This window comes from Ascidiella aspersa, chromosome 9, assembly GCF_963924565.1.
Source record: "Ascidiella aspersa chromosome 9, kaAscAspe10.2, whole genome shotgun sequence".
Lineage (NCBI taxonomy): Eukaryota > Metazoa > Chordata > Ascidiacea > Phlebobranchia > Ascidiidae > Ascidiella > Ascidiella aspersa.
This window is the reverse complement of record NC_139455.1, coordinates 1,738,676-1,763,778: the sequence shown is the minus strand read 5'-3', so window position 1 is coordinate 1,763,778 and position 25,103 is coordinate 1,738,676. Positions and strand designations below refer to the sequence as shown.

The following is a 25,103-nucleotide window of genomic DNA, read 5'->3' as shown; positions in this document are numbered from 1 at the left end:
TTGAAATCAACATACCATCAGCCTGTAACCTTTTTCAGGCAGCCAAAAACGAAGACATAAATTCTTGGAAAAATACAGCAATGGTCACTGTTCATGACAGCAATAACCAAAAGCTGACTTTCCTATTTTTAATTCAAGAAATAGGGAAGTCAATCAAGCACTTCGTGAGAAATTTAAAAAGTTTACGATAATCATTAAAAGACGCCGCTGTCTTACAGCTTAAAAAAAGTAAAAGAAATATAATATAAATATACACGATTTTCGTTTCAGCTTTAGGAAGAGAGGAAATGGTATGAGCAGGAGGTTTTAGTTGTAAGAAATATCAAAGCCCATGTATAGAAGTTCAACCAGACCATTTTGAAAAGAATAAATAAATATTCGAAACACTTCGAATGGTATACCTGCTTCATTATGGGCTTTGATATTTCTACTACTTTCTGTGGTTTTAAATGTTGAATGGAAAAACAGTAAGACAACTTTTAGTCTACAACCATTGAATAATATTTAAAACAAGGCAACAAAGCAAATTATTTTAAATTACAAATTGGCTGAAAATGTGGTGGGGCACTTGTCTGTTGTGGATTGCGAACAGGCTTTCAGCCTACAGCCCGGAAAGTGATAAAAACAAGAATTCCATAGTAAATGAAAACGACAAACTATCAAAGTTTGGCTTTCAATTTAGCTTTATCTGTCAAATGTTCTTTAGCACAAATTATTCACCCAAAACCTATGGGTAATTTGTAGAAAATGTGGTAATGTCTATGGAACCCAATAAGGTTATAAGCGCAGAGCCTTGCAACATTACCGAAGACGGCCAAACGAAACCGTCTTTCAATCAGATCTAGATGTAAAAATAACTGGGGGTAATTAAAATATATTGCAAAAAAAGCGGGGCGTCCATCAAGCTTTTAAGCTTACGCCTACTAAAGCCACTTTACGGCGAAAAAACGCCATAAAACATCCTAAAAAACAGCTTAAAAGCGAGAGAATCAGCAAGCGCAAACGGTCGACGAGCTTTTAAAACTGTCGTAGATCCGTTTCCACTCTGCGCTCATAAAATTCCGGTGGCTGTCCGAGCCTTTGCCGTGGAACCCCTGAAAATGGTGGGCCGGGTGACTCTTGGCCATGTAAATCATCTCGTCGGGCATACCTATCCTATGACGTAATATCCCGGTGATCCATACGTCATCAAGAGGCAGGGGGTCGAGTAGCCGCGACTCTTCGTGGATCTGACGAGCTACGTCAACACTGGTGACGTAAAAGCCGCCATGACAGTAGTGGGGAAACACCGTCCAGCGGAACATCGATTCCGCTAAATACCACTTCATTGCCTTGTTGCGCATCGGGCCTTCCTTTGTGCCGTGCACGAAACCGCAGAGTATGGGCATCTCGGGCCACTTTCTGGCCGTCCTGGCCTTTATGGCCTCGTCGACGTCATGTTTTAGGCCGCCCAGGTTAATTAGGAAGTCGTCGTCGGCCGAAGCGTACAAGAAATCCATTGGAAGGTTCTTCTTGGCCCAGCTCATACCGGCCAGAGTCTTTTGGGCGATGTTTCTGTCAATTATGTGGTTAAGTGCTGGTTTGAAACAGGGTCTACAACCTTGTTTTGCATCGCGGACCGCTTTAAAACTTACATTTTATCACGGACCGGCCTTAAAAATCAAATAACTATGTTCAGTTATTATTCAAGCTCATACCAGCCGGCGTCTTTTGGCAAATGTTTCTGTCAAATATGTGGTTAAGTGCTGGTTTAAAACAGGAGTCTATAAATGTTCCTCCCTCTATATCAGGGGTTCTTAAAATGGGGTCTATGGACCCCTTGGGGGTCCGTGAACTAGTTTTAGGGAGTCCATAAAGGCCTAATTAAAAAATTAGTCTATTTTCACAGACCGAAATCAGCTGATTTATAAATCATTTTTGACTTTATTTTGCCTACTATGGTCCACGCAAACACAAAAAAATGTGAGGGGTCCGCGGTAAAAAAAGTTTAAGAACCCCTGCTCTATATCAGCTTTGATAGTCCTACTGGGTTAAAAAGTTGTTTTGCGCCAAAATCCCGCCAATAATCGTCAGGTCCCTGGAACACCAGGATAAAACGTCTTTTGGGCGATGTTTCTGTCAATTATGTAGTTAAGTGCTGGTTTGAAACAGGGTCTACAACCTTATTTTGCATCGATTTATCACCGACTGGTCTTGTTTTGCGTATAAAGCCCACCTAGAATTGTAATCATTTGGCCCTTGGAACCCCAGGATAAGATGTAGAATGAACAAGCCCATAAAGAAGGAAATAACATTTCTTTTTACGTTCGGAATAAATCCTAAGATAATGGCTGTAGGTTGTAGTTGGACAATCTGCGTATAGCTGTAACACTTTGTATGAACAGATGAAAACGTTAGCCGTGGTAGGAATATCAAGCCCAAACATTTAAAAAAAGTTTTACCTCTTTCGGCTTTACTATTCCTACTTAAAAAAAGGTTGTTTTGCGCCCAATATAATCGCCAGGTCTTAGAACACCAGGGTAGAATGTAGAATAAATATCAAAGCCCATATAGAAGTATAGGTAGCATTTTGAACATTTTGAACTTATACAACTTTCTATACCTCGTTCTATAATAAAGGCTTAAATTCCTACTTTGTTTAAAAGTTGTTTTGCTCCCAACCTCACCTATAATCGTCAGGTCCGTTAAACACCAGGATGTCTCCATAACGTTGATGTTCCTCCATCAGCAGCTCTGACCGCTTCCCATCCGGGGTCTCCCCTATGACGAATATGACGTAGAACCTCGCTCCGTCGACGAACCTCAAGGACGCCCACGTGCGGCGGAGTAAAGCGCGACGCTTAAAGTTGCCGGCTGATGATTTGACGAATGTGATCATCGTCCACGTGATTTCTGCCCATCAGAAACACGGATTTGCAAATTCTGTTCGCTAAATTCGAAATCAGTGTTTCTCAACCCATGGGTTTGAGTTGGTTGGGTCGTCGACTGTTGTAGTTTTATATTTGTATATATTTAATAAACTCTTATTTGGCATATTAACTAAGTGCCATAATGCTTTAAAAAATCAAAAAAAAATCGAAAATTTGTTGTTTTTGAGGAAACTTTATGGATATCGATATATCGGTAGAAGCGAAATATCGGCCGATATGATCGATTTACCGATATATTGGTATATCTCTAAATTTCTCTCCCTCAAGGTATGACGTAACTATGTGACGTCAAGGTATGACGTAAACTTATCACATCACGTTATCACCTAACCTTTAGACGCAACGTTATGACTTAAGTTTGTGACGTCACGTTATGACGCAACGTTATGACGTAAATTTGTGACGTCACGTTATGAAGTAACTTTGTGACGCAACGTTTTGACGTAAATTTGTGACGTCACGTTATGATGCAACCTTGGGATGTCACGTTATGACGTAACTTTGTGGCGTCACGTTATGACGTAACCTTGTGACGCAACGTTAAGACGTAAATTTGCGACGTCACGTTATGACGTAACCCTATGACGTCACGTTATAACGTAACTTTGTGGCGTCAACTCAGAAAAAATAGTAATGTCTTACGAAGAAAATTCCTAGATCCGCGCCTGTTTTTCAAGTCCACCTTATTTTGTCGGCAACCCTCTGCAATAACCAACCTTTAGATGCAAAGCACTCCAAGTTGTCGCACGAGTCGTTTCGAATAATCCACGGCTCGTACATAAACGTCACAGGAGGCCGCTGCGTGACGTAATAAAGGGGTTGTTGCGTCCCAGTGACGACCGAAGGGGGAGGGGCGATTTGTTTCACTGACGTAATATTGGTGACGTTGTAGATAACCTTGGTCAGACAATAACTGGAGAGAAATAAGCAAAAAAATTAGGCACTGGTCTAGAATATTACCACAATGTTTAAATTATTATTAAATCAACAAAATATTTGGGTTAGCGTTTGGGTTGGTGTGGGACCACACTGTGGGTCAAGTATTATTATATATTTATTCTCGCAGTTTTTAATATTGACGGCTGATTTCGTAACTGTAAAAAGGGTGGTAGGACTCCAAGTTAAGGACGAGGCTTGTTGTATTATTAAATGGCTTTGGTGTTTTTTGGCATAGAATAAATCCATTTTAATAACAAAAAATATTGTCTCCGAGATACTTTTAATTTAAGTAGAAAAAAAATGGTCAGAAAACTGTTTTTTTTTTCAGTTTAAGCGAATTCGATTATTCCTAAAATTCTGATCTAACTGTTATGCAAATTATTTTTAGTTTTTTTTTAAACTGAACAGATTATTTTTAATATAAAGTTTTAGTGAGTTTATATTTGCTGGAAAGCTAAACATATATAAAAAGTCAATGTTTTAGTGTTAAAAAAATGATTTCCGTTTAGGAAGACATCCAGAAAATATTTTTTTAGATTTTTAGTAAAATTACTAACTCTCAGAATTCAAATTTAATTAAAAACAAGTTCTCCAAACCTAGTCCTAATCAATGTACAATCACTAATGGGTGTAGGCGTAACACAACAATCCGGGTAAATATCCACTTTCTTTAAAAACATTTCTGTAACTGACCTTTTGACCTCGCGCCGTTTCGGTATCCCGTGATAAAGAACAAAGAATGACGTCATAATCACCGTGCACGCGACGACGGGATAGAGCGTCTTCATCATTATGCAGTCACAGAAAACTATTGTTACGTCATGATTCTGTCATAGCAAAATGCAAACCTTAAATTTAAATGGCAAAATGAAACATATAAGATGAATAGGTACGAGAGAATTGATGAAACAACAAACTGCTATTAAATCTATCTGACTTTTGGTAATAAAACAAAAATTGAAACAAGTGTAGAACAAGGCATAGAGTTTTCTTTCGAATACACTTATCTTCCTGAAACACGAGATAAAAAACAATGACAATGAAAGCTCGTTTTAGGTTGTTAAACTATAAATAAATCAATATTTTGTTTTCTGTATTAGAATAGTGCTTACTTGTTGTTGGCTAAATCTATATGCGATTATCAATAATTTTACTTCAACCTTTCCTAACCTTTAGCTGTGTTTTCAATGAAACATTCGCAAAACCTAATTGAAACACTCAAGAGCAGTCTATTTTTGAAGTCCTATTTCATCCTAGTGTTGGTGAACTAAGAAAGCTCTTGAAAATCCCCTTTCTACCAACGCGTGCTCTCTCTACAATACACCCGGGGAAAGCTAAAGAACGCTGTTATCGTTAGAATTTCACACATGGCTGCTAGTATTTGGGCTAGACAGCTTGATAAGGCCAATGGAGTTATTAAAAGTTTATGATACTTAAAAACTTTTTTACATAGGTACGTAATAAGAATATCAAAACTCATAGAGAAGTAGGTATCATTTTGATCGTTTCAAATAACTCTTTATTCATACTTTTTAAGGGGCTTTGATATTCTTACTAGCGTTTACCACAACTTTCAGGCATTATGCTCCTAAGTTTTTTTTGTTTAGTTTAGCAATGTAACTTTCCTTTAAGCTAGAAGTAAGTAAACTTTTTTTAGTAACTCAAACGCGTCAAAAATAACATTTAGGGTCGAACTTTGTTACCTTAATTGTTACGAATCGTTAAACGAAGAAAAAACAACAAACGACTAATTACCGAAAACTATACTGTGAGATTACAAAATGGCCGTTCAGCTTAATTTGTCATTAAAACTTAGTGTTTAATTCCATCCTACGACATTTTAACAGTATTTTTATCTTTATAAAGGGAAATGTGCCGCAAACCGACGAAACCACGCGGCTGTAATTGTCTGCGTAACCCTTCCTTTGTCTAAGCGGCATTTATACGCTTTATAAAACATTAGACAGTAATTAGCCAATAGGCCGTACAGGGGCCTACGTAATGAGTGTGTGAGCCACCAAAGCAAGTAAATCACCGACTAGTTCTGCATAAAACTGTGGCTAACGCGTAAGGTATACTTTAGCCGTGATTAAAGAGGTTTTGGGGTTGTAGCTAAAGGGCACACCTAAGCCTTTCGGAAACTATAGGCTATATTTGGACTATTACTTTATAGCATTTTTAATTAGCACTGTATAGTTAAGGTGTCGTTTTACGTGATTAAAAGTGAAGTGGCTTTTTTCTAATAGTTTAGTAATTTGCGTTTCGTCCAAAAGCAACTAAAAACGTTGTACAAATAACTCGGTCATTCTTGCTGTTAAAATTATTATATTTTAAAGCAAAATCCTGACAAAACCTGCATTTTTTGCTTTTTCATTAAGAACTATTACTTTTCAAGACAACGGGCGTTATAACATACAAGTGATGTTTACAATAGCAGCCATTCCTCTACATAAGGCAACGTGTATATATAATGCACCTTAACGAATGCGTTCTACCTACTTCAAAATACGCTACCTATCCTCGTATGCGCTTTGATATTTGTTCTACTGTATCTATATAAAATATGCCTAAACGCATACGTTCTTAATTTCTTGGTAATCTCTTGAAACCAGAAATCAATAGAGAGTTGTTTTTGTCTAAAAGAGCTGTTTTTCGTTGATAACTCTGTATGCTTTCCAATACTGCGTAATTTCGTCATGCGTTTCTCTATCTAATTCAAATTTTAAAGCTCTTGCTGAACATAGTTCTCCTACAGCTACATTGAGATTTATAACATCAATGAAAACAACATGGTGTGTAAGTACGAAAGCATGGCTGACACCACACAGTCAGTGCTCTACTCACTGTAAGTGATTCACCTCTCAAAGGAAGCACACGGCTATACTGAGGCGATTCGCTTCCTTGAACAAAAGTAGTAGGCTTTCTCAGTTAGTTTGAGCAATTTCTAATTCTAGCTTATTTTACCCGAAGTATTTTAGTCAAGAGTTAGGTGACCGCACCTGAAACCAAGTCAAGGTAATAAACGAAATGTATGCCGTAAAATAAAAAGCATTCTCAAACTAACCTGAACAACAACTTAGTATAATTAGACGTTTTTCAGGGTTTTTACATCCTTATAAAAACCCTTTAAAGAGTTAAAACTCTACCGTTTTTAAAGACCTAATTTTGGATAGCTCTACGCTTTTAGAATCTGGAAGCAAAACGGTGCTACGGTTAACACAATACAAGATAGTTTAAAAAAAATGGTTTTGTATTGGAAACAAATACTTTTGGAAAATCCAAGGGTTTTCATAGACTTCAACAATACACAAACTAATACCAAGACTATTCTTAAACTTTTGGAAAATCCAAGGGTTTTCAAAGATTCCCACAATACAAAAATTAATACCAAGACTATTGAAAAACTTTTGGAAAGTCCAAGGGTTTTTGAAGACCTTTGTCGCAACCCTTTGAATTGTAATGTTGCAACCTGGCAGGTTAATTTTAGAACTGTACAGTGTACATTTCTCTGTCCACTTTGACAGCTAACCTGCGTTGAACCGCGTTGCAGCAATTTGTCAGACATTGCGGACAGCGCCACTATTACTCACACATCGCCAAACAACATGCACCAGCTAACTAAACGGGGTGATTGATGATGAGTAAGTGGAAACGTCACTGATGAAAACAAACAGTGGACTGTCCTTTCAACAGAACAAATGTTATTACTTTTTCACTTTTATGATTACACAGTTCAATGTTTTGACTGAGTTTTTTTTTTTACTATTTCTCTTCATATATAAATCGAAAAAGTTAAACTCGGGCAGGGATAAATTTATTTACCTATAATGAAGGCGTACTCAGAAAATCAAAAAGGGGGTCCTGAATTTTCAACTTGAAGAATTCCCCTATTTTTCGTCTGACGTTAATGAATAATGACGTCATAAAACAGTGACAGTATGACGTTATAGAATCGTTATTGCAGGACGTCATAAAAAAACTAATCATAAAAAGCGAGCACGTGCGTCGTCGACAATCCTGTCAGACGCCAGCTGCGAAACCACGGTGTGCAATCGTTAACTTCAGGCAAAAAAAAACAAACCAAGACCTTAAAATATGTGTGTTTATTTGTGGTAGAATCGTACATAATTCGACTATCAGCAGTGCAGTTTTCAAGTTCCATGAACGGAACTAGCGCTAAATTACAAGCACGCCTTTCACCACGTGCAATACTGAACCAAGATCGTTTTTTCCGGGTGTTATTATGCCACGATTAGCGCAACATCTGCGCCGAGCTGTGTGCCAAGTCACCTAAATTACAAGCTGCGGTTGAGGGGAAATAAGTTGTGTCCATTGCACACTAAACACGTGGTCTTAGAGTATGCATAAAGAGCATAATTTTGCGTTAACTATCTTTACCTAAAAATGGAGACTTTGAAACGCGCACGACAGTCACCATTATACCTCCTTTTAAGAATCTGCTTCAGTTAAAACAATGTCGATGTCACACCAACATCGGATATTAGCGCAGAGACCGAACAGCGAGGAACATACTGCGTATAACTCGACGTTTTTTAGCGAGAAAAAAAGAAAGAAGGTTTCAGTTAGCGTTGTCAATTGTCGAAAACACACTTGCTAATCAGTCAACCTAAACAAATAACGAAAGAGAAAAACTTCCAGCGTTTACGGTCGACCAAACAAAAGACGAAAAACGGCGTTTTGCGCTCGATTTTGGTTTCGCATTAGATTAAGACGCGTGACCAAATTACTTAAAAAGCACGCCGCTTCGAACAATTTGTTAAATCATGACAAAAACGAACAATAAACGATAATATCACTTACAAAAAGGGGGTAAGAACTCCCGCCCCCCTGGATACGGCAATGGATAATGTATAATATTTTTAACCTTCATAAGTAACACATATTGCACTTACAAATAATGCTAATAATCGCATTTTCAAATTCCAGGGAGCGGGGCAAGTGCCCCCCTTGCCCCTCCGTGTAGGCGCCCATGTTAAGAGCCACATTTGGTTCTCGAATCGCTGATCTAGAACTATTAACCAATAACAAGTAGAAACTGATTCATTAACTTGACATTTTAAACGAGTAATCTATATTTTAAAACACAATAAGCGATGTCTGGTTTTAACGGCGATATTTATTACAAATCCTTATTTTAAACAGACACGAAATGCTACATACTTCTGAATGGGCTTCGATATTCATTTTACGTTTAACTACAACCTACAGCCATTAGCTTATTTTTTTAAACGTTCACAAAATGCTACCTACTTCTGTATGGGTCTAGAAATATTCATTCTACGTCTAACTGCAACCTCTGGTCATTATCTCAAAATATATTCGTAACGTTTAAAATGCTACCATACTATTCATTTTACGTCTAACTAAACAACCTAATCCGCTAGCTTTATATTTATTCGAAACGTTCACAAAATGCAACCTACTTCTGTATGAGCTTTAACATTAATTCTACATCTACTAACCACAACCTCCAGCTATTATCTTAAGATTTATTCGAAACGTTCACAAAATGATACCTACTTCTATGCGGGTCTTAATATTCTACGTTCAACAATAACCTCCAATCATTTCTTAAGATCGAAACGTTTACAAAATACAACGGACGTTTGTATGAGCTTAGATGATTCTATATCAGAATTTACGAAATTTCAATTGCGTTCTATACATGCACTCTGAAGCATTATGTTTTGCTGTATTTAAATTTCTTTCATTATAAGTGGAATTCAAATCTCTTTCGGTCATTCCATTCACTCTATTAATAACGTGAATTACAAATTACCTGGCAACTCTATTCACTGACTATATGTAATAAGAATGGCCTTTAAATATATTCTGATTAATTTGATAGCTCTTTTTACCTTTTATTGCAATCAATTCGAATAACCTGCAACTGTCATTTTTCCACCTATACATTCTGAATTGCGTTATTACCCTATAAATTAAATCACTTTCTTTAGATGTAATTCGAATTTACAAGTATTTTGAATCACATTCACTTTCACATTAGGCAGCAATTCGAGTCGCGTCCTCTATCAAAAAGGTGCGGAAACAAGCTGTAAATATCACAAATCTTTGTCCCAAGTCAGGGGTCAGCAACCTACGGCCCGCGGGCCGGATCCGCCCGTCAATGTAATTCACCCGGCCCGCCTATTTGACAAATTAAACACAAGTACATTTCAAATACGTTTTGACTACTTTAACTACGTAAGTGCGAAAATTTTGCGCGCTTTGCGGAAATGATCTATATACACTCGGTCGGTTTACGTTTTGAGGCTGTCTTTTAACCTAGATCAGCGCTTCTTTACCGTTGCGCCGTGGAAGGCTGCCAAGTGCGTCGCGAACAAACGGAAAACGTATTCAAAGATATTGGACATATATTTTTTAACCTTTATTTTACGTTTTATTTTCGGCAATGTAATAAAAACTTGCAAGAAATGTAAAATAATTTCTGGTATACCAAAAGAAAATCGCGCTCGTTTCGCTCGCGATGTGCGCCTTGACTTACAAAGGTTACCAAACACTGAACTAGACTGCTATTAAAAATTATCGGGTTGTTTTATTATACTTTTCATTAGATGTTGGATGCCGACTTGTGGACTCGAATTTTAAACCAAACAAACGCATTTTTTCGTGATTCACGTCAACACTTTACTGCCTCCTTAAATGTAGTTCAACACGCTATTAAGTGCAAAAAGATCCGAGGCCCGCCTGATTCACAGTTGTTCTAACATTTGAATAACACAATTATCAGTTAACATTTTGTGCGATCCACATAGATCTCTGAGTTTGGTTGTGGTCCGCGACTAGTATAAGGTTGCCGATCCCTGTCCTAAGTACTGTATAGCATTTATGCTTTTTTACTGTACTCCGAGTAGGACCGAAATGCGTTTTGGTGTTGTCAGGCTAACTGTATATAGCTGTAACTTAGTGTAACTTGAGCGGGGTTAAGCCATTCAAACGAGATAACAACGAAAACCACACACTGTTAATACTAATGGTGGCACAACGGAAGGCTTAACGAAAATTAACGGAATCGTTGCTCAATGTTTTCTTTTCCATAGACGCTGTTATAATAGGGGGCCTAACAACGGTCTTTGTTAAGCGATTTCACATGATTTTTTCACCAGTTGGGCCGGATAATGCCTTTTAGCGGCCCTAAGCACTTTGGTGCCCTAAGTGTGTCAAACGAAAATGGTGTTACATGATATCTGTAATTGAATGAGTAAGTTCCAGTATTCATTACTATTGAGGCTTAACCTCAGCCCGTGTTTTGCTTCAAATATCACTCGCCTTGTTTCGTAACAAACAACAATGGCAAGATTCAAACGACAATGGCCCCGTGATGCTCTTTTGCGTTTAAACGCTAATACCAGCGCAAATCGCAGCAAATTGCTACTACAGGATACTAGAACAAGAAATGTAAGCAAAATTTCAACCAGGCCACTATTAAGGTCTCAATTCTTGCTGTCACTTTATTAAAATTTCAAGCCACCAACTTTGAATTATTGCTCAATTTAAACAACTAAGTGGTTTTATTTTGTGCTAAGTCTAAAATGTCCCGAACCTAAGCAAAAAAGGTGTTTTTGTTTTATTACGTCACTCTTTTTAAATTGCTATAGCGATGATAACTTAATGCTCGCTGTAAATTAATGCTCTATTTAAACAATTAGGCCTTTTTTACGGTAAGTCCAAAATGGCCTTAGGGAGAAAATATCTATTCCACTTGTTTTCTGTCACTCTTTTGGGATTTTAAGCCACCAATTTTAAATTAATGGCCCATTTAAACAACTAAGCGGTTTTACTGTTTGCAAAGTCCAAAATTGGCTTTAAGTAGAAAAGATCCTTCCCACTTTTTTCTGTCACTCCATTTAAATTTCGAGCAATCTACTGTTAATTAATCCTGAACCTAAAACAACCAGCGACTTAGAATTTGTAATCATATAGCGTTTATCACCCAAATAATTTCATCGACTAAAAATATTTGTTTTTATAACCTCTTCAGATGCGTCCCCCTCGAATAGTCTTTCCTAAACAATGATGCCAGCCATAGAGGGATCAATCATTATCAACTAGAAGTGGTTCTAAAGTGAAGACCTGAGAGTAAAAACCACTGAGTCCCATTTTGTGAAAAAAATTTCGCCTGAAAAACGCTGTGGTTTAAGTCTTCGTGCAAAAATTCATCTGAAATCACTGTATTTCGGTATATAGTATTTAATTCCCCTTGCATGCGTTGATAAGTAAAAAGGCTAGTTGGGCCTTTCGTTAAAAAAAAAAAAATTATATGGGCCGAAAATTTATTTTCGGGGCATATCTCGTTTTTGCCGTTAAATGTTTCCGACCGATTTTTGTCCGAAGCTTTATAGAAAAAGTATATATCGTAGAATCTTTAGACAAAACGTCATAAACCTGCAACACAACAATCAATAGGCCCAAGATCGTTATACCTAAGCTTTAAAATCGCACCAATCAACGCATAAAGCGTCCAGCAAAAAAAAGTAACCCCTGCATATACGACTACATTGGAATCAGCAGCTACTGCCAAAAGCCCGGGTACGCGCTCCACAAAAGCCGGGCGCAACTGATTCGATCAATTTTCCCCCTGCAACCACAGGGGCCTTCTATTGGGGGACAAAAAACCTAAAATATTGTGACGTCATCGTTTTAGCTCTCTGTAGCTATCGACTCACATCTAGTTTTATATGTTTTTGTAAAGAAAAATAATTTAGGCCACCTTTAATGAGTTGCCTGTTGAATACTTTAAATAAGATATCAAATCAATATCATTAAAAACATAATTTTTTAGCTTTTTAATCTTTAACATCGATTGATTATCTCCAAAGTCGTATTTTGCGACTTAAGTAGTTTTTATATTCATGTCTTTCATTGCTTGTTTGTAGTAGATGCTCAGTGTCTTATTAAAATGTAACGGAGCTCTTATGCTGTAGTGGGTGAAAAATACAAACTGACTAATTTTTAGATGGCAAGTTTTGCCTGTAAAGAGCCCTGATTTTTCTCTATTTGTATGAGATGTTAGGATATTTAAAAATGAAAGATCAAACCAAGTGTAGAAAAATCTATTTTCTACATGGCGGAACTGATAATCTCAGTACGTGATAATCTCTGTACCTGTGTACATGCATTTATGTCCTCTATTTCTAAAAAAAACAAAAAAACATTTCAATCTACAAACACTTATTTTCAAATGGATTAACTGTATTAACCCGTTAAAAATTAACGAAAAATCATTTAAAGACAATAATATTAGCGCTTCATATAATAGACAAAATCTGTTTCAAACTCAAATGTCTATGTCTCTCTCTATAGCTCACAAAATAATCGCATCGTGAACTCTTCACGCTTCTTTAGACAGCGCGAAAGTACTGGGACTTGCCAAGAAGTAAGGCGCAGAGTGAATTACCGGCTAGAATCGACCTTTTTTGTTATTTTCGTGCAATCATGTGGTTTGCCGACCTTGTTAACTTAAAAATTGCACAAACAACAAAACGAAAAAAAGGTCTCGATATTTTGTTCGCGCAAACACAATCGAATTTGTTGTTTCTGTGGCATTTATGATGGAGATAAAAAGCAATGGTATTCACGCTTCTTAAGCAGCGGGAAATTACTGGGACTTTCCGAAAAGTAAGGTGCGGAGTGAATTGCCAGATACAAGAATCGTCGGTAAAACGACCGTGATTTGGAATTTTGACCGTTTTTCACCGATTTGAGCTCATTTTCCTCTTAACTGTAAGTCCACATTATCTGTTAGCTTTCAGAAGTAGATTTAAGCGTATGCTATATATATATACACATATACATAGCAGTGGCATGGCCACGTAGATTTATTTGAACGCAACTTAAAAAAAATTTGAACTTCTGAATGTATTATATATAACTTTATTAATAAGCGCCGAACCTTTAACTTCACGCAATGAACTCTTCATGCATAAATCAACTGCAAAACGGGAAGTCGTTTAATATTTTTGTACCGATACTACCACTTGGTATCGGGTATCGGCCCGATCCGATATTATCGGACATCCCGCAAACAATGAGCGCTATACAAACTAGAAAATCAAGCTCAAGTAAAAAAGGTTACCAATGGCACAAAAGGTCCGGTCCGTTGTTCTAAATTCAGCTATCTTTGACAGAAAGTTAATAAATCATTGATTGTGAAATACGCCCTAACAGACCCTCGCATGGTTTACTTCCACACAAGGGAGACAGTTCTTAATAAACTTGTCGGTTAAATATGCGTCACACGATTTTATAACCTTGTCGCCGCCTTTAAAAGTAAACACCGATGTTAGAAATGTCACACAAGATAAAGAAATCGAGTTGAAATAAGTGCCGCTTTGAGAGTTAGCGAGGTTCGAGATTTCATTGACACGTTACGCCATTTTGTAATGTAATGTATAACTACTGGTATTGATCTTTACTTAGTTTAATAAAATTCAACTCCGTTAAAAGCCTTGCATTTTTTGCCTTGTATTTTAGCTTTATTAAGACAATAATAACATGAATACAATTTTCGTGAGTGGTAAAAAGGAAAAAAATGCCGGTATTTATTGCGTTACATAAGCTAGTTGCCAAGATACGTTGTCGATCAAAAAAACATGGAAATAAAACAGAAAACTCGTATTAAACCCCGTTTTACAAAGATTCCAAGCGATTTTGCACACAGCTACGTTTTATTTTGATAATTCGGACATAACCATGGAAAATACCCTGAATTTTGTAAAATTGTAACATAAGATTTAATATTTTCTAAATACGTGGTGGGTTGTCGAAAACCACAACAAACAGCAAGGTCGTATTAATTCCCGTTTTACAAATTGACCACGTTAATTTGAGCACAATGGGATCGCTTTATACGAATCTGTAGACGAGAGCCGACGGCTGCCTAAATCCCTTACTAGTTATGAATCCGACTCCAAAGGAACAGGCCGCTAAAATACCTTCCCTTAACTTCTTTGAACTCTAGACAAAGTCACTTCACTCAGTAAATAATTACCCGTTGAGTATATTAACAAATCTCAAACACAACGATAAACGGAGCGGTGATTCAAGCCGCTATTAGTGAGACGTATAAAATAGAATGAATGCGAAACGTTGAAAGCGCACAATTCGGCGTTAGGTCACGCGTCAGTGAACAACGGTCACGTGTATAGTGACGTCGAATTAGGCAATGTCGAGTTATATTGCAGTTAAATGCTACACTTTATACGATAAAATCGAAGGTAATTTTGACAAATCGAAGATAAATAGATTTTCTAACGCAAAAGCAAGCTCCATTATCAACTTCATTACTTTGCTTTAATGTCGTGGTACCGGGGTTTTATTGGAACGGATGGTGATAAAAATATTGTCAAAATTGTCGGGTAAAAAGGAATTTGATTCGCTGGTTAAGAAGTTATTAGAAATACTCCAAGTTAATGCTGTGCCAAGAAGCGTTTTGCGTCTGGCGTTAGGCACAAGTGTCAGCTAAGTCTATTAGCGTAGGACGGCCCTGCAATTTGCCCACAAAGCTAGCTCAGGCAAGTGATGGCATCTGCATTTACGTATTGCCGGCATACTCCAGGATGCTATCCCGTTGCATTGCGGCTAATAAACACAAAACGCGTGGGAATTTTTGACGCTCGTGGATTCTTTAACATGCGCTGATAGAATATTTAGCATTTAAAGCAGTCTTTCTCAAACTGTGGGTCGTGACTCTAAATCTGGTGGGCGTATAATTTGGTTTGCGTATAATTACGCAAAGCAATAAAAAGCATACTCAACTCTAGAAATATCAACAAAATATTAAAGGTAATAACCTATAAGGTAAATATCTACAGTGGTAAATTAAATGCATTCCTAAAACTGGTAAAATTGTGTATATAAGGCACCATAGGTTAAAAGGATTTTAAAACAAACACTTGTTAAAACAAAAAGTATCTCAAAAAAGTATTCTATCTTTGAGAAGTTACAAAATATGAAACGTATGTGTCATTTCAAAATGACTGAAGTTCAAGTCAAGTCTTTTGCAAAAATAACAAGTCAAGTCCCAGTCAAGTCATTATGAGAGCAAGTCAAAGTCATGTAACACACTTCATATATGGCTATGGCTAATTAATTAAATATTTGTTCTGTCGCCGACTACAGTAGTTCACATTGTTAAATTTGTTAAATCTGCTCATAAAATTTTAGAACACATGAGCGAAATACGCAAATATATATGACTATGGCTATGTTAATTAAATTCACACTCATAAGAATAGTGTCTTAAGTTTTGTTCACTTACAAAAAGTTGAATAAATAAAATTGGATCGACAAAGCTTAGCTGCTGCTTTTGACAACCAAAATATTTATCCAACGTTGAAAACATGTAAAGAAACTTTATTTGATACTCATCAAACAGATTGGAACCAACCCTTAAACCCCCAAAATCAACCAAACCCCAAAACCCTTGTTTCAGAATTTAGTAGAAAGAGAGTGGCCCAAATAATAGATAAAAGATTCATTCTTTTATTTGCAAACGTTTCGGCAATTTCTTTTGCCATCATCAGTGCAGTAAGTGAGGCTAAGATAAAAACGTCACTATATAGACTATATAGTCACTATATATTTTTATCTTAGCCTCACTTACAGCACTCATGATGGCAAAAGAAATTCCCGAAACGTTTGCAAATAAAATAATGAATCTTTTATCTATTATTTGGGCCACTCTCTTTCTACTTAAGATAATGAATAGATCCGTGTTTAGTGTTCCTTGTTTTAGAAGTTGTTAAAAAAAACCCCAACATTCCTAAATTTGCTGGTTAAACACTATATGCTAGACTGAACTTTGCTCAATGTAAGGCAAATGCCACAAGCGTTGGCCTGTCTGCTTTCTTCAAAGGTGAAACAATTAATCATTTTGTCACTTTTGCAAAAAGCAGGAAGTAGGATCCACGAGCACACTTGGGCTGATATCAGCAAAAAGGACCAAACAGAAAACTTCTATGTTGTGGCAAACCGGGTACATTTATCAAAATATAAAAAAAAATTCTCACAACACGTGTGCAAACAAAGATATGCTAAAAATAGCAGCAGTACCGACAAGCGACATATACCTGTGAAAACAGACTTACATGATCTATGATATCTATATACTCAGTAAGATTTGTTAAATAAAGGGGGGCATTTGAAATCGAATAGACCATCTAATCTTTGAAATCATTTGGCCTACAAGGATAGCTAAAAAAGGGGGATAATGAACAACCAAAATGTAATACCTTTAGAATTCCCTAATGTCTGAAATCTATTGACACACTAGGATATGCTAAAAAGAGAGTAATGAACAATTGGAAAGAAAGTAATGGCTGTGAAATCTGATTTACTTAATCCCTACAATCTATCGGCACAATAGGATTGCTAAAAAAAGATCATGAATGCTAACAATCCGTTGGTGTGAAGTGCTTTGCTAAATGTGCGCATTGGCTTAACACTAAAGGATCGATCGTATCTAAGCTTTTACAAGCTTCAAAGTGCCGAACTTGACAAAAGCAGTCAGCGTTTCTTGCTTAAACGAAGTCAGACGGTCGGAAGAGTTTGGTTGAACTCATTTTCCAAAGGGCTTGCGTTGCGTAAGTTAATTATTTCGAAATTATAAGTAAGTTGACACTAACATTTGTCAGCAAGTAGACATTATCTGTGTGGACGAATACCTTGTAATTTGGAAGCAGTAGTTAAACGTACAATGATACCAAAGCCTAAATCTTAAGATAACGGCTAGAGGTTGTAGTTATACGTAGAATTATTTCTACGTTAAAATTATGTTGAAAATAAATGAAGTATTATTCGAAACGTTGAAAAAATTCTACCCACTTTTGTATGGTATTTAATATTGATTCTACATCTAACTACAACCTCTAGCCATTATCTTAATATTTATTTGAAACGTTCACAAAATGCCACCTTTTTCTGCATGGGCCTTGATATTGATTCTACATCTAACTATAACCTCTAGCCATTATCTTAAGATTTATTTGAAACGTTCACAAAATGCAACCTTCGCATGAATTGGCTTGATATTCTTTCTACGTCGTATAACTAAGAAAAGCCACAAACAAGCTCGGCCATATATTCCAAAATCTAGCCGTAAAATGTGCGAACTGCTTTTCTATAAGCAACACGCTCGACACGAAACACTGGCTTGTCAAATAACCCAGAGATTCTCAAACTGCGTCGCGGCGCCCTGCTGCGTCGTTTTCAAGTTAGGTAAACCAAAGTTTTTTTATGATTAAAGTATATATTATTATCCCTTGACATGTACATTTGAAATCATTGTTAGGAAAAAAAATGCAGCGGTTGGTTATTTCTTGATACAAAATAAATAAATCAAATAAAAACTTAAAAAACTAGCTCAAATTCAAGTTTCATTTTAGCAAATAGCAAGTTGAGAAGCATTTAAAGTCATTGCCAACACAATTCAAATCCAAGTCATCTTTTTCAGCATTAAAATCAAAATATATTATGTGAAACTTGTAAAATCGATAAACGTGTTACAAAGCGATGTTTTGCATAGCAGACACTAAACACCGAAATAAACGGCAAGTTAACATTTACTAGATTTAATAGTCGGCTGAAATAACCCAGTTGTACTAAATTGTTCTAAAATCTAAATTAAAGCACCTCAATTTAAGTCGGGGCATTGCCAAGCCTAAGTCAAACCATTAGTTTAATCTAAAGTAAGTCAAGTCGAGTAATTTTGCCCAACATCCTTTAGTCAATTTATTTAAAATCAGTGACTTAAGTTACTATAAAACTGTCCAGCCTCCTAATGGCACAAAAGGAAAATCAAAACACCAGTGATTTCCGTTTATACTTCCTAACGTCGCGTGACGTCATAATAACAGTCTGCCTCATTGAATGAGTTGAATAGGATTACCGAAGCATGTATTAAGAGTATTTAATGTACACAAGTATAGAGCTTACTGCGCTTTGTTTAATCGTAAACAATCGAATAGGGTTTGTTCAATGGCAGTTAGGCCTAGCCATGCGAAAATAAGAACCAAATGTACGCTGTATATACAAAATAAGGCTGAGCAGACAGTAATCCCAGTTGTTAACTTTTTAGACTAATTGAGAAATAATTTACACAAAAAAATACAATTATTTTAACTTTAGAGCCACCCGAACTACACGACAAGGAAATAGAAACGAACCATCAGTTATTAAGTGTTTCTCAACCCGAACACTAAGCGCAGGTAAAACAGCAAAGCTTTGGCGACCCTACTATCTTCACTGAACTTTTTCTAAGAGACTTAACATAAGCCAAAGCATAAATAAGTTCGAAACTATTTAATATGAGCCATGTCTTGATATTGCTTTCCACAATTTCAAAATTTGGAAGAGATCTTGCTAAGAACCAATCTCATTAAATCTAAATATGCGAACTTCTGCAGCGCTATCTATCTCGATATTAACAGATGTACCGCGGAAAACAGCTTGAGAATTAAAGTCCTATGCTCATACAAAACAGCTGGTGGCCTCGCTAACAAACACCTACGCATCTTTTGTGAGAAAGTATAGCGGATATTGAATTGGCCCGAGCTAAACGGCCGGCACTGTACTTCTTGGCTACTTGTATTTAACGGCCTGGCGGCTTCAAAACCGGGTGGTTTAATTTCTATACAGCACTAAATGCAATTTTTCAAAGAACTGGAAGGAAGAAAAATATTTTAAAATTGCGGTAAAGACAGCTCGGATATGATATTTTCTAATATTTATATTCATATTTTATAGAATGAAGAATTCGTACAATTTTCAGGATTAAGGGTTCCTGCAAAACGCGCATTTCTTAACTGCCTGTGTATTTTGATACCTATGATAAAATTTCTGTAAAATATGAAATTTGATTAGTATACTAATCGTCAAACTGCCCGAACAAACTCTATAAAATTAGAAAATTAACAACCCTTAAAGTTAGGGCCCGGTTCCATAGTTGGCCAACATTCAAATTTAGTTTTGGTGAGGAGTTAGCAAAGCAAAGTCTATACCTCTCACAACAAACAGATTTCGTTTTTGTATTGGGACAATTGTTTTTGCCATTATGCTTTATGCTGGAGAATTTGCCGAATCCTTACTGTAAACCTGCATGCATCAGTGCCTCCATTATACCTTCAAGGCCACTTTTTACAGGATATACGAAAGTGTTTGGCAACCTTTTGTAGCTTGCGGCACCCTACAGAAATTATAAATAGTTTGCGGCATCCTTGCTCGTAGCTGTGTGGTTAAATGTAACGTTACCAAAAGCGAGATTGAAAATGTACATTAACTGTGCAACAAGGTTGAAAAAAACTTTTTAATTTTGGGCATTTTTATGGTACACAACAAAATGTGCCAAGAAGCTTACTAATAGAGCAAGAATCTTAAATAACTTGAAATATCTCTCGGCACCCTTGAACGTTAATTATGACACCAAGAGTGCGGCAGCATCCCGGTTAAGAAACACTTCGATACGGTGGCACATACTTCAATGCTCCTATAAAATATTTGCAGAGCAACTTTTAACAAATGCTTTTCTTTATGCAAATTGACTAAATCATGGTTTGTATTTTATAACCAAATTTTTTAACCACATTTCCTTAGTATATTAAGAACTGCAGATTTAAAACTACACTGCGTATTATCATGTAGCACGCAAACAACTAAATCCTTTCTGATATAGCAAAATCCTTTTCATGTTCATAGAATATTAACCGCAGACTGTATATTGGATGGAAACTGTCCGAATTACACTTGACACAATAGTTTTTATCGAACGGTGAAATTTTTATTACCGGGACGCCATGAACATTTCCAAGCATGACGTCACAAAGTTGCGTCATAAAACAAGCAACCTTAAAAAATCTGGGCGTGTCGTTCGATGTCGCGTATAAAAGTGTAAATCAAAGAGGCAAACATTGTTTGGCGACATGACCTCGTTCGAAAATACATATTCTTGCGAGTGCTCATAATTATGTTACAGGGAAATTCAAAATTACTTTAATCACAGTGTATACCACCAACAAATGATTGTGCATTTACACCTAACTGCGGTAGCACAAATCGAGTGCTGGCCACTCAATTATTTTGCTTCGCATAATCAATCATGTTTATATATTTTTATCAACTTGTGACAGACTGTTTGACTTAACGGCAACAAAAGTATGTGAAGTTAAATCGACACGTCCGTTTTCGCTGGGCGTGCAGGCGCAAATTTGCACAGGCCATTTATTATTATAACCTCTTCTGAAAATAAAATTCATCTAACCATAAACCAACAACGTAACAGGAATTCTCATATGGTATTTATTTCCCCATTAAGAGACGACTCAATTTTAGCGTCTCGGGTACCCAGCACTTCTGTTATTAGGCTACATTTTTAGACACATTTTTTTTAATCGAACTTCAGATATAGTATAGTAAGTGAACCCAAACTGTCACGGCTCTAATAGCGAGACGTTAGATGACTTCAGCTAAAGCTTAGTTTATCCTTAGTTTTGAGCAGTACATTTCTTCCTAGTTGCAGCAGAATATTTATTAGTTTAACCTCTTATGAAAACACAAATCAGCCGACTATAAGCATTAAACAATTTACAACAGGCGTATTTTATCCAATAGGAAACACCATTTTTTAAGGCGTGGTTATAGCATTTTACCGTTTTGCAGTTTGATTTTTAGACACAAACCTTCTGCAAACACAGTTCAACAAAACATGCAACAAGTCAGCGTCCTAGTAAAACTTCGCCGTTTTGCAGTTTGATTTTCAGATTTTTGAAGTTTTGAATTTAACTATACATACGTAGCAAAACGATTCAATTTAAAGTAAGCGTTTTGGGCACACAGCACTACGTTTTGTTGCTACAATTTTGACACAAGCAGAATATTTATTAGCTTAACCTCTTTATGAAAACATATAGGAACAAGCATTAAACAATTTACAACAGGCGTATTTCCTCAAATACCAGACACCATATTTTAAGTCATCGTAGCAACACATCACTGTTATGCAGTTTGATTTTCAGGCACAAACCTTTGAATTAAACTACAGATGTAGGAAGTAACGTTAAAATGCAAGTCGCGGCTTTAATAGAAAGACCTGGCTAACCTGACCTTAACTAGTTTGATCGGCCGCGTTCACAAAGCCGCGCAGCTAAAAAAATATAAATTCAGCTAAAGTTGTTTACCCTGGGTTTTGAGAAGAACATATACTAGTTTAACCTCTTCTGAAAACACAATTTACCTGATAACAACAAGCATTAAACAATTTTACAACAGGTGTATTTTCTCAAATAACAGACGCTATTTTTAAGTCAGCGTCGTAGCAACACTTCGGGCTTTCGCAGTTTAATTTCCAGATGTAAACTTTTGAATTAAACTACATGTAGCTAATATGTAGCTTATAGCGTTAAAATGCACGTCTCCGCTCTTATAGCAGGACCTGACCTTCACTAGTTTGACTGGCCGCATTAACAAGACTTCTTTACCGGCAAGTTTAAGCAGCCTGATCTTTATCAGCACCTGTGTTCAATCACAACATTTCGAAGGGTGGTATTATCTCGTCTGCATATCTCAAACTGCGGATAAAAATGTATTTGTCAGTGGCAATGTTCTTTGCGATTTTAAAGACAAACCATGACTGAATAGTTTAAAATGCGCATAGCTTAACTATGGAATTCACATTGAAACACGTAAAAAAACGTTAATGCTAAAACGAACACAGAATTGATAAAGAATTGCAAACCAAAAAGTTCGAGCAGGTCGACATCATCTTAATTAGGACGTTTCGATACGAACTTGTACCATCTTCATTTAATGTAACTATAAAGTTTACGAAAGCATCACTTATAAAAGATGGTACGCAGTTGTTATAATTTTGAGTTTTTTTCGTCAAAGCATTAATTGTTTGGTTTTGACATTCATTATCAAGAAACAATACAGTTCCGTGCACAATGTAACCCAGTATTATAAAAAAAAATAATGGGCTATTTGTTTGTCATGTTCCGCAAACGATCTCTTTTACCAGAAAAACTCAATATTTCAAATATTGTTCATAAATACATAGCGTATGGCTGTAGCATGTTTTTTTGCATTGTAAAAATACATGTTTTCCGGTCGCATGTTTACCTGTAGCTTACAAATATGGGAAAATAATATAAACGACTGCATCACACAATACATCGCTACACTAGAGGTTTGTAGCAAAACACACCAACACCTATATCTAACTTACAACACCTGTACTGTTTATTAAACTTACAACACCTATTCCCTATACTGTATATTAAACTTAAAACACCTGTATACTGTATATTAAACTTACAACACCATGTCGGTAGAAATTAATGCTGATTCGAGCAGTGGTTCTCAAAAGTTTTTTTCATATTCCTTCCTTACAAGCCCAAACACTATTATTTCTCCAGAGCAGAAACTACAAATTATTCTACTTTTTTATTTATTACTTTAATGCATCCTGTTGGCAGAAAAACAAACCTATAGGAAAAAAATCAACAAAATTAAAAACATATGCAAAATGTAATAGACACAACATCTGCGCCAAAAGCCAAGACTTGCTACAAAATTAGGATGCGCTAATCGTCTGAAAGTTTTTTGAACGTATAACACAGCTATTAATTTTACACCAATGTAAAATTGCTTGCATTGCTTTATGTTTATTAAATGGCTATAACTGTGAAGAAACAATACACTTAGATTATGAACGTAAAATACTCTTTTCAATATCAATCACTGTTAAACAATCTTTTTATTGCATTATAACGGATCAAGTAACTTCTTTGGTTATCCAATCACCCACCCTTGGCTACTAAAAGTTTGGCTCTAGAGTTAGAAAAAAAAGTTAGGCTTACTTACCTAGATGCAGTGATTTTTTTAAGGTGTTTTGGGGGGCCGAAACGGTCCCCCAAATTTCTCCAGCGGTTTCCCAAATTTTGGACTTGCAACTTTTTGGTATATTTAAATGAAATACTTGCGGTCTCTTAAAACTACTTAGCGGTCACCCAAACCAAACCTTAAAAAAAACCTGCCTAGATGTTCCAAACTATAAAACAAGAGCTTTCAATAAAGCTCAATTCGTAGTTTATTCCGATACAAAATGACGCCTTTTCGATGAAGTAAGTCAAATTGGTCAAATAAGTGCAAACCTAATGTTTTAGCGAATTGTTTCAAAATGCTTAAAGTTAGTGGCATATATTGTAGATCAAAACGGGTTTAGGCCCTATTCTGGCATATTTCGTGTGCTAACTTAACTGCAGATCAACTAAACCAGTAGCTCACTAACGTACCAGCAGTCACCAAGGTTGCAGAACAGGTGAATAAAAATCACGTTCCCTTGATTTGCCCTTCAAGTCAATAAACAAACAAAACGTGGGTTAACGATTTTGTTGGCACCTAGTTGTGTAAAGAGAAAGTAGTAGGTTGTAAAAAGGCAGAAATGCTAACACCAGGGGAGGGTTCACTAGGCTAGCCCCCCCCCAAAAAAACAAAAAAACAAGCTATAGTCAGATGTAAAATATACATATAAACCTACTCGGATGGGCACTAAACATCACTTCTCAACGCATTGTAGATTGGGCCGTCGTCAACCTGAAACTCAAAGTAGGAACTACACTTTTCATTTAACAAAAAAACAAAGGAATGAAGGATAATTCAAATGGGTTTACATTTACATTTATCCTTTTGTTAAAACCGACAAAACTGGGGCGGAAGTCAAATCAAAGAATTAAGACGGGCACCTTAAAAAAAAAACAAGGAGAAGAAACAAGACGATATGGACTATAGACCACAAACTGTAACAGTGGTTCTTAACCTTTGGTAACCTGTCGAACCCCTATGCTATTCTGCAAGCGTTCGTCGAACCCCAAATATTCGCTCAGTATTCGTTTTTTCCTCCTAGCAGCTGAAACTGGGCATATTCAAATTATAAACTTGCATTTATATAGGTTAAATTGGAGCTTTCAATTTATAACGTTACAAGACACCTTGGCACATGAAAGAGATTCGAATTAGTTTGAAATGACAGCATTTATGTTTCAGAGGACGTTCTCACCGAACCCTTGAAACAGCGGCGTCGAACCCCAACCCTGGTTAAGAACCACTGATCTATAACATATAATTTTCCCACGAAATTTCAACTTCCAAGATGAGGTTACATTACACGTGAACGACCGGATATTAAAATCGTGTTAACAA

General features: G+C 36.4%; 1 protein-coding gene across 1 annotated transcript; it reads right to left on the bottom strand.

Moving 5' to 3' along the window:
* Positions 1–714: 714 nt before the first annotated feature.
* LOC146131821 (beta-1,3-galactosyltransferase 5-like) lies at positions 715–4,711 on the bottom strand. The gene is made up of 4 exons (XM_083397333.1): positions 4,563–4,711; positions 3,647–3,843; positions 2,667–2,892; positions 715–1,554 (listed from the first exon to the last, which is right to left on the bottom strand). Exons 1-4 carry the CDS (start codon positions 4,658–4,660, stop codon positions 990–992), a joined length of 1,086 nt encoding a protein of 361 aa, XP_083253459.1. The 5' UTR covers positions 4,661–4,711; the 3' UTR covers positions 715–989.
* Positions 4,712–25,103: the final 20,392 nt, after the last annotated feature.

What these genes read in the sequence shown, in the direction of transcription:
- LOC146131821 (XM_083397333.1), bottom strand. Translation starts at nt 4,660, where the DNA reads ATGATGAAGACGCTCTATCCCGTCGTCGCGTGCACGGTGATTATGACG. An exon ending in GGAGTGCTTTGCATCTAAAG is followed by an intron (nt 2,893 to 3,646) that starts GTTGGTTATTGC and finishes TCTGATGGGCAG; the next exon opens with AAATCACGTGGACGATGATC. An exon ending in AACGGACCTGACGATTATAG is followed by an intron (nt 1,555 to 2,666) that starts GTGAGGTTGGGA and finishes CATAATTGACAG; the next exon opens with AAACATCGCCCAAAAGACTC.